The sequence below is a fragment of the Limulus polyphemus genome, unplaced genomic scaffold (assembly GCF_000517525.1).
Source record: "Limulus polyphemus unplaced genomic scaffold, Limulus_polyphemus-2.1.2 Scaffold5221, whole genome shotgun sequence".
NCBI lineage: Eukaryota > Metazoa > Arthropoda > Merostomata > Xiphosura > Limulidae > Limulus > Limulus polyphemus.
In genome coordinates, this window is record NW_013670831.1 from 39,433 (window position 1) to 50,589 (window position 11,157).

Consider the following 11,157-nt stretch of genomic DNA (forward strand, 5'->3'; position numbering starts at 1 on the left):
GGAATCATGAGTTCTGCTATAGAGTTTTGAGCAGTGTAAAACTGTGGAATCATGAGTTCTGCTATAGAGTTTTGAGCAGTGTAAAACTGTGGAATCATGAGTTCTGCTATAGAGTTTTGAGATGTGTAAAACTGTGGAATCGTGAGGTCTGCTATAGAGTTTTGAGCAGTGTAAAACTGTGGAATCATGAGTTCTGCTATAGAGTTTTGAGCAGTGTAAAACTGTGGAATCATGAGTTCTGCTATAGAGTTTTGAGAAGTGTAAGACTGTGGAATCATGAGTTCTGCTATAGAGTTTTGAGAAGTGTAAAACTGTGGAATCATGAGGTCTGCTATAGAGTTTTGAGCAGTGTAAAACTGTGGAATCATGAGTTCTGCTATAGAGTTTTGAGAAGTGTAAAGCTGTGGAATCATGAGTTCTGCTATAGAGTTTTGAGCAGTGTAAAACTGTGGAATCATGAGTTCTGCTATAGAGTTTTGAGCAGTGTAAAACTGTGGAATTATGTGGTCTGCTATAGAGTTTTGAGCAGTGTAAAACTGTGGTATCATTAGTTCTGCTATAGAGTTTTGAGAAGTGTAAAACTGTGGAATCATGAGTTCTGCTATAGAGTTTTGAGAAGTGTAAAACTGTGGAATCATGAGTTCTGCTATAGAGTTTTGAGCAGTGTAAAACTGTGGAATTATGTGGTCTGCTATAGAGTTTTGAGCAGTGTAAAACTGTGGTATCATGTGGTCTGCTATAGAGTTTTGAGAAGTGTAAAACTGTGGAATCACGTGGTCTGTTATAGAGTTTTTAAAAGTGTAAAACTGTGGAATAATCATGAATTCCTGTTTTTAAAAGTGTTTGCTTTAGATTTTTCACGCAAAGCTGTCTGCGTATATTCTACCCTCATTTTGATCAGTTAGATTAGATGGAAGGTAACTAGTCAATAGCGCCCTCCACCAACTCCTGGGGTATTCGTAAATAATTGAAGGGTGTGATCTGACCGTCACTCTTACAGCACAGACAGGGTCTCAAAGTATCGAGGAAACTGGTTACAAATCACCAGTCCTTGAGTTCATAGACCAGTCACGCTAACCACTTCAGGTCCGGCCCATGGGACAGGTTACGAATCACCAGTCCTCGAGTTTATAGACCAGGCACGCTAACCACTTCAGGTCCGGCCCATGGGACGGGTTACAAATCACCAGTCCTCGAGTTCATAGACCAAGCACGCTAACCACTTCAGGTCTGGCCCATGGGACGGGTTACGAATCACCAGTCCTCGAGTTCATAGACCAGTCACGCTAACCACTTCAGGTCCGATCCATGGGACAGGTTACGAATCACCAGTCCTCGAGTTCATAGACCAGTCACGCTAACCACTTCAGGTCCGACACCTGGATAATTTAAAACAGTAGAACTTTGAGGAACTTTTTTAAGTTTAATTACGTACAAAATATATTAATCACGCTTTGGAAACAACAAAAAACTGTGAAACATCCGTTAAGAATGAATTCGAAGGTTAAAAGACGGAGCATTTCAAGACATACACCACAACAGCTTAGTTTCTCTCAGCTCACTACACAGACGAAATAAAGCAACTTTGGGAAATTGGTGGAGAAGACCGTTGATTGTTAGACTGCAGTAGCGCTCACTGCGTACTGAACTAGCATGCAGGTTTAGTACGTTCTGCCAATATGATATTTAAACAAAAATATCAAGGATAGGGACTTGTGAAGAGGAACTAGGCTCAGAAATCGTGACATATTCCAAATGAAGCTTGAGGAAATCCTCACGAGAAGAACCCACAATATATAAATAAGAAATCTGAAGTTCATTGTTCTTTTATTAAGTTACAATATGTTTCCAAGTCCCTGAATAAAAAAACAACAACATTCAATTGGAAAAACAAGAAGATGGTAAACTACAAATAATGACAGATTACAGAAACTAACCAAGTAAAGTATGGCCCAATCTGTACCGAATAATAACCAAGTAGAGTATCGTCCAATCTGTACACAATAATAACCAAGTAGAGTATCGTCCAATCTGTATACAATAATAACCAAGTAGAGTATCATCTAATCTGTACACAATAATAACCAAGTAGAGTATCATCTAATCTGTACACAATAATAACCAAGTAGAGTATGGCCCAATCTGTACACAATAATAACCAAGTAGAGTATTGTCCAATCTGTACCGAATAATAACCAAGTAGAGTATCGTCCAATCTGTACACAATAATAACCAAGTAGAGTATCGTCCAATCTGTACACAATAATAACCAAGTAGAGTATTGTCCAATCTGTACCCAATAATAACAAAGTAGAGTATCGTCTAATCTGTACACAATAATAACCAAGTAGAGTATGGCCCAATCTGTACACAATAATAACCAAGTAGAGTATCGTCTAATCTGTACACAATAATAACCAAGTAGAGTATGGCCCAATCTGTACACAATAATAACAAAGTAGAGTATCGTCTAATCTGTACACAATAATAACCAAGTAGAGTATCGTCCAATCTGCACACAATTATAACCAAGTAGAGTATTGTCCAATCTGTATACAATAATAACCAAGTAGAGTATCGTCCAATCTGTACACAATAATAACTGAGAACAGTATCGTCCAATCTGTACACAGTGTATACACAGTTAGAACCAAGTAGAGTATCGTCCAGTGTATACACAATAATAACCAAGTAGAGTATCGTACAGTGTATACACAATAATAACTGAGTATAGTATCGTCCAATCTATACACAATGATAACCAAATAAAATATCGTCCAGTGTATAAACAGTAATAACCAAGTAGAGTATCGTTCAATCTGTATCCAATAACAAACAAGTAAAAAATCATCTAATATCTACACAATAATATGCAAGTAGAGTGTCGTACAGTGTATACACAATAATAAGCAAGTAGAGTGTCGTACAGTGTATACACAATAATAAGCAAGTAGCGTATTGTACAGTGTATACACAATAATAAGCAAGTAGCGTATTGTACAGTGTATACACAATAATAAGCAAGTAGAGTATCGTACAGTGTATACACAATAATAAGCAAGTAGAGTATCGTACAGTGTATACACAATAATAAGCAAGTAGAGTGTCGTACAGTGTATACACAATAATAACTGAGTACAGTATCGTCCAATCTGTACACAATGATAACCAAATAGAGTATCGTCTAGTGTATACACAATTATAACCAAGTAGAGTATCGTCCAGTCTGTACACAATAATAACCAAGTAGAGTATCGTCCAATCTGTACATACTAATAGCCAAACAGTTTCGTCCAGTCTCTACACAATTATTAGGAAGTAGAGTATTGTTAATTCTCTACTCAGTTATGTGGAAGTAGAGTATTGTTGATTCTCTACACAGTTATGTGGAAGTGAAGTATTGTTGATTCTCTACACAGTTATTAGGAAGTGGAGTATTGTTGATTCTCTACATAGTTATTAGGAAGTGGAGTATTGTTGATTCTCTACACAGTTATTAGGAAGTGGAGTATTGTTGATTCTCTACACAGTTATGTGGAAGTAGAGTATTGTTGATTCTCTACACAGTTATTAGGAAGTGGAGTATTGTTGATTCTCTACACAGTTATTAGGAAGTGGAGTATTGCTGATTTTCTACACAGTTATTAGGAAGTGGAGTATTGTTGATTCTTTACACATTTATTAGGAAGTAGAGTATTGTTGATTCTCTACATAGTTATATGGAAGTAGAGTATTGTTGATTCTCTACACAGTTATTAGGAAGTGGAGTATTGTTGGTTCTCTACACAGTTATGAGGAAGTGGAGTATTGTTGATTCTCTACACAGTTATTAGGAAGTGGAGTATTGTTGATTTTCTACACAATTATTAGGAAGTAGAGTATTGTTGATTTTCTACACAGTTATTAGGAAGTAGAGTATTGTTGATTTTCTACACAGTTATTAGGAAGTGGAGTATTGTTGGTTTTCTACACAGTTATTAGGAAGTGGAGTATTGTTGATTCTCTACACAGTTATTAGGAAGTGGAGTATTGTTGATTCTCTACACAATTATTAGGAAGTAGAGTATTGTTGATTCTATACACAGTTATTAGGAAGTAGAGTATTGTTGATTTTCTACACAGTTATTAGGAAGTGGAGTATTCTTGAGTCTCTACACAATTATTATGAATGTGAGTTTTTTTGGAATTGCTTTTATTATTAATGTCTTTTTATACATCTATATAAATGTGTTGAACGTCTTTCGTTGATCAGAACTATTTTCTTGGACAGCTTCACACTGGCTGACATGAGCTGATTCATATAGTTGCATATCCTAAAGTGATGAAATAATAAGCATGAAACATTTCGATATTCTGTTTGTTTCCAAAATGAAAAAGTATATATATATATTTAAAACAGCAGTTATTATACTATGTAAAACTACCGCGAAATAAAACAAAATAAGTACAGCTAAAACTAACTCTTGAACACATTTAAACTTCAGCAGGCAAATGTTAAATACAATGTTCAAAAAAGATTTAACACCTTATCAACACAAACAACTATTTACTGGTGAATTTCAGTGAAGAAAAGATAACTTCGAGGCCTGATCTAGTGGTGAGTAAACAACTAATACCAAACAAAGAATTATTTTTAATTAATTAATAAATTTCTTAACAAGTGAAAACTTTGACCAGGTGGGTCTCGAATCTCCGCCTCTGTTTACCTGTTTCTGCTTTCATGAACTTGCCAGGAAGATGCGTCATCTTCAAAATTTTTATCGTTTAAGTGTTTGAATAAACAGACTTATTTTCTTTGCTATAAAGAGAAAATGTAAATAAGCATCGCTAGATGGCGCGACCATAACAGCTAGCTGGTGCTTTCTCAACGTGTATATTCAAATATTTCGTCCGTTTATTTCAGAAAGCCAAACAATGGGCTATGAGTTCTGTACCCGTAATGGAGATCAAATCCCGCGTTGTAGCGTTATAAAATCTTAAGCCTACTGACCCTCGCCCACAAAGCTTGGGTTAATATAAACACAGCAGGTGAAATTGTGATCCTGTAATCTGCTGTTTAACTAAATTCTATAATGTGGGGAAAAGATTCATTACCACTAGCAGTGGCGTATTCAGATTTCATTACCAGTAGTAGGGATGTAGTCTGGTTTTATTACCAGTAGTAATGTATTCTGATATCATTAACAGTGGTAATGGTGTATTCTGATTTCGTTACCAGAGTATTAGTGTACTACCAGTAGTAATGGTATATTCTGATTTTATTGCCAGAAAGTAGTATTTTCTTATTTCATTATCAGTAATGTATTTTTATATCATTATCACTAGTAGTGGCGTCTTCTGATTTCATCATGTTGCCAATAGTAGTAGTGTATTCTGATTTCAATGCCACTAAGTATTGTATTTGATTATAAGTTAGAGTATTCAGGTTATACTTTCAATAATGTAAGAAACATTAACGTTTTTTTTATTTGTAATTAATAAAAGGTTCTTCGGAAAGTTCGCGATTATTCTTTTATGATATTGAAGCACACAGAAAAAAAAAGTTATTTATCTCCCTTTATATAGGATAATTCCACGTTTAATTTAACTTTAAAATATACAGTACAGCGATTTTTATGTAAGAATTATAGCCCAGCGCTGTTGTGCTAAAATTACAGGTACTAACTTGTCTTCTTTTGTAATCGATGTGTATATATATATATATATATATATATATATATAGAAAATTGTAGCCATCTGTCCCTTTCTTTCCCACGTAGGGTAGGAAAGTGGCGGGAAGCAGTCACGTGATTATTTCTGAAACCTGTCGCCTCAGAGGTTCTTACGAAGTTTGTAATCAGGCTTGGGACAGTCCCGACGACAGAGATTACGTACAAAGCTTCTGACATAAAAGTATTCTATTCAGTTTTTACTATGAACTTCCGATAAAATAAAATACTCACTATTTTTTCAATTTCCAAAGAATAATAGTTGAATTAATAAAACAAGAAAAAATAAAGATTGAGACCAATTCATACTCCCATTGATATCTTAAATATATAACCGAAACGATAGTACTAAACCAGTGTTGTAATATTAAATTTTGAACTGTTGTATTTATAAATATGAAAATAATAAGTCTGTTACTATTTATAATTTTAAACAAACATTAAAAATCTGGTTTCGATATCCGTAGTGGGCAGAGCGCAAATAGCCCATTGTGTAGCTTTGCGCTTAACAACAAACTTCTTAAAACCGTAACGATAGGTATGATTGGGTCTTAGGATGTTTTTTATTTTTTGGTATTTTTGTGAACAAAATTATTCGGTTATCTAGACTATAATTAAAACAAATATTTTTATACTAAATTTTATGGGATTGTAAACTAAGTAATTTGGACAAATGTTGAACGAATAGTTATTATATAGTTATATTAAGAGTCTTCCGATCGGAACAAACTTTCACCTCTGGTGAAAATAAATCTTAACATATATATATAAAACTAGGTTTAGTTGTTTAAAACCATTAAAGTCTTAACGACTGAGTTATAGTTCAGTTGGATCTACTACATTGAACAAAAGTACTGAATTACTATAACTTTGAATATAAAAATTAAAATTTTTGGCACGAGCACAATAACCAAACATTCTGTAAGTGTAGGCCTAATACGTTTACTTTTCTCGCAACCGAGTGATTCATACACTGGTAGAGTCACGTGCTGTGCATATCTTGAAATTGTCAACATCGTTTCCGTTTCTGTCTCTGATTGGTCAACTAAGAAGGCTACCCCGCCTACTTTTTACGTCATGCTAGAATAAGCGGTTGTCTAGTCTTGAAAAGCTTGCTCGCCAGAAGGGAATTTAGTTGTGTTGGCTGATAAAAGAACGTTGTGAAAGTAGATGTGAGAGTTTTTCAAAATGTCAACGGCTTTGGTATCATTTTGTGATTTCAACGAAACGTTTTACAAGGTAAGTCAAATGTCTGGTTTTTAAATTAAAATAGCGGAAAATTCAAACTCTAAGCGTTGTGACCGGTTTTGAGGCCATCTAACCCAGTAATCATTTAAGTATTAAACTAAAAGTAGGTCATTCTATAAGCATCATTGCCACAAGCAATGGTTTGACACGATCACCGTTGGTTAAGTAACAACCGACGGCATTTGAGGCGTTCTTTTACTAAAGAGCGGATGTAAACTTTATATTTATATATAAAGGCATATGGTAATTATCCTTATATTATTCTGTCTTTATCTTTATAGAACAACATTTCTGCGCATAAAGGGTCTTTCCCGCTGGACACGAGGCGTCTTAGTTCTCCACCACTATGTGTAACCGTTTCTAGACGGAACTCTGCTAGTATCATCCCGGCAACGTCTACACCTATTTCGATGCAACAAAAGCCGACAAGTGGAGCACTCTTACCGGTCAGTTCGCCAGAAGACGTTATTTCTATGACTATCACGGAACATCATAAGCTTGACCGCAGTCTTAGCGAGCCTGTTTCTCAGTCCAAGCTCATACAAGCCAACTCTAGTCGTTACAAAACTGAATTGTGCCGACCATTCGAAGAAAATGGAACGTGTAAGTACGGAGACAAGTGCCAATTTGCTCATGGATTTCAAGAATTGCGTACCCTCGCCCGTCACCCAAAGTATAAGACTGAACTGTGTCGTACTTTCCACACTACGGGGCTTTGTCCGTATGGACCAAGATGTCATTTCATTCATAACAACGATGAGTCAAGAAGATATATGCTCAACCTGCAAGCGGGAATGAATCCTTCGAAGACGTCTCGAGCAGGACTTAGCTTAAGTCGACCAAAAACTCTTTCCCTTGGCAGCTACAGCATGGGTTCCGCCGGAGAATTGTCACCTCCGTCCAGCCTAAGTGCCAGTCCAACTTCACTTAACAGTTTTTTTACGGATGATATGTTAGGAAACATTCCTTCAGCACCGTACACAGCAGGGCCAACCCTTGGTTCCACATCTTTTCCCTTCTCCTATGATTTTACCGGCCTGATATCTCCAGTGAAACAGCAAACCTCGGCATCAACGTTTGGTGGTTCCCAGCCAAGCCTCAATCCTATCGTTGCTTCCAATGTTAACAGTTTGGGTGACACATTACCAGAAAATATTATGTATTCTTCTAATCCATTGTTTTCTTTGCATGCACCACCATCACCTGTAGATTCTGTGAGTTCAGAGTTGGGCGGAAGCCCCCGGGGAGCCATTTGCAGTTCACCGTTGGATGTAAGTCGAAACCTTTCACGGTTACCTATCTTCAGTAAACTGTCTCATCTCGACACGGATTAAATATTCTGTATTTTTACACATGTGAAGGGGGGGGGGATACCGATACTGCTCAACTCCATGGATGATTGGGACCAAACTTGCTCTATTCCTGTGTACAGTTCGGAAATTGTTTGTATCAAATTAGTGTTAAACTTAAGTTATCTCAAATTCTTTATGTTAGTGTATCTTCTTCGTATGAAATGGTTTACATTAGTCACACACACAAGTCAGAACCGAATTAGACCAGTAATGTATGTAATTGTAACACGTTTGTACACTATAGAATACTGTCAGTAGCCATTGTTATATTGTTTGCAATCAAGTCAGACGACGTAAAATGTCGTCGTATTGAATTGATTGCTAATGTCACATAGTAAATGTTTGATTCTTTTTGTTCATTTTTATTGCTAGCTATGCATATTACACGAGAATGTAATCGTATACATTAGTGAAAGTTAAAATTTGCATGAATGTGTTAATTTTCCTATACTGATGTGTTTGTTTAAAGCTGTTAATGTCTTGAAAATTAGTTAGGCCTAGTTATCACTGTGGTTTTTATCCAGTAGATTTGGTTTTTAAGCCTTATTAATGTATGTCTTACAATTTATGTATCGTGTATTTAAGTAACTTATTTATTTTTAAATATGCCTTCGATGGTAATTTAAAATATTATAAATGCTCATATTTGATATGGTAAATGACAATAGCTTAAGTTAACTGTTGATGGACGTTGCGTACCGTATCTTAGAAAGTAATGCCAAATATTATTTTGGGACAATAATGACAGGAAGATACAACAATGTCGAAGAATTGTGGATCTCCCGAAGGGCAAAGTCTGCCCAAATTTTTTAAGTCGCACAAGAGTTTGTCATATTATATACTGAATATGGTGCGTTGTAAGGTGCCTTAGTCCTTCTTGTCTTCCTCTAAAGTAAAGGTAGAAGTGGACCTAATATTATATTTTAATTTAAAAAAAATATTGTCTATATGAACCTAATCTTGTTTTTCATTTACTTTGAAGAATAAAAATATATATAAAGCATTCCGTAAAGTATAACGATAATAATTGACAAATTACATTTAATACTTGTATTATTCGTAGGTAATACATAGTAAAGAGAATATGGTATATCGAAATTGGAAATGCATATTTTTTTTTCCTAAACTTACTTTGTAATAGAGTGGTTTACAAATGATAATAAACAATTATTTTCGCCATATCGAACACTTACTTGCGTCCTGCATACCACGTGATGTTGATGAGTCTATTTTACAATGGGTAAAGAAACTATTATGTTTTACTAAATGTAAAACAGTTTTTTTCTGAAGCTTAATACAGCGTTGAAACTGCAACTATATTGTAAAATAAGAGGTTTTATTGTTTCATTTCAAACACTGTAACAACTGTTTCTATAGCTCGGCAAGAATGTTTAGTTTCATTAATTTCTAGGCAATTTTTTTATTTGCTTGTGGCAGGGCTACCTCGATCCGAAGTTGAGCTTCTTAAGTGTTTTTTTTATCATACATTATTTCTAACGCTCAGTGCTGGAAAGTGAAGTTGTAGTATTGCATCTAGATGATGACAGAGTGTTAATATTATAAACACTTATGAGTGAAAGTTAAAAATAACGTATAACTCGTAAGTGTTTATAATATTAACACTATATCAAAAGCTGACGTAATGATTGGTATCCAAACTGAATTTCGGACGTAGCGTCGTGATTTAAGATGAAACACTTTTTTTTAACGCTAAGCTATACAAAAGGATACCTGCACTATGTCCTCCACGGGAATCGAACCCGGGATTTCAGGAGTTTTAGTCCGTAAACTGATAAAGTTGTTGTAGTTGCGAGATGTGAAAACGAAAGGTGTCAGCCTGTTACGTGCTTCATCTGATATCCCAAATTGGTTTCCACAGATATATTTTGAAGGGACCTTTTTTCCAACGATTGTTTTGTTTAGATTACTTAGAATAAATTTTAGATTTTTTTTCTGTATAAAATCTACCCAGATAGAAGTTTCACTCCTTGGGTCAGTTTCTTTGTTTTTGAATTTCGCCCAAAGCTACTTGGGGGAGGGGGGGGTAGTCGTCCCTAAATTAGCAGTGATAGACTAGAAGGAAGATGCAGATAGTCAACACCGCCAACTGTTGGAATATGATACCCTTAAGCAACGAATAGTGGGATTGACCGTCACATTATAACGTCTCCATGGCTGAAAGGGCGAGCATATTCAGAGAGATGATTCAAACCCGCGACCCCCAGATTGAGAGTCGAGTACTTTAACTACAGGACCTAGAAAGTGAATCTGGTTGGACTTAGCCTAGAGATTGTACGTACATATACAGCTACGTGTTTGAAATATTTTTTACAGACGAACGATATATTGTTTTGAAAATTATGTAATTATTTTTTTTTTGAGTTACGAAACTAAAGGACTGTAAAGTTGAGAACTCTGAATCTGAGTGATTGTAAAGTTAAAGAATTGTGTAACCAAAAGAGTTTTAAAGTCATGGCTGTAAATTTATGAAACTCATCAAAACTAGCTATTCATAATGTCGTTGGGCAGGTAGTTAGGGCGCTCAACTCGTCATCTGAGGGTCGCGGGTTCGAATCCCCGTCTAACACTAAACATGCTCGCCCTTTCAGCCGTGGGGGTTTTATAATGTTACGGCCAATCCCACTATTCGTTGGTAAAAGAGTAGCCCAAGAGTTGGCGATGATGACTAGCTGCCTTCCCTCTAGTCTTATACTGCTAAATTAGGGACGACTAGCGCAGATAACTCTCGTAGCTTTGCGCGAAATTCAAATCAAACAACCATAATGACGTTTGAGTTTTATAGAAAACGAAAACTAATGATATTCCTAACCCAAGATAAAAACTTGTTC

General features: G+C 35.6%; 1 protein-coding gene across 1 annotated transcript; it reads left to right on the forward strand.

Annotated features, from left to right (window-relative positions):
* Positions 1–6,824: 6,824 nt before the first annotated feature.
* Positions 6,825–9,494, forward strand: LOC106472291 (mRNA decay activator protein ZFP36L2-A-like). The gene is made up of 2 exons (XM_013932924.2): positions 6,825–6,947; positions 7,238–9,494. The coding sequence occupies exons 1-2, from the start codon at positions 6,897–6,899 to the stop codon at positions 8,288–8,290; spliced, it is 1,104 nt and encodes a 367-aa protein (XP_013788378.1). The 5' UTR covers positions 6,825–6,896; the 3' UTR covers positions 8,291–9,494.
* Positions 9,495–11,157: the final 1,663 nt, after the last annotated feature.

Excerpts from the sequence above, each read along its gene's own strand:
- LOC106472291 (XM_013932924.2), top strand. The coding sequence starts at position 6,897 with ATGTCAACGGCTTTGGTATCATTTTGTGATTTCAACGAAACGTTTTAC. Across the intron at positions 6,948-7,237 it reads TCAACGAAACGTTTTACAAG|AACAACATTTCTGCGCATAA; the intron begins GTAAGTCAAATG and ends TTATCTTTATAG.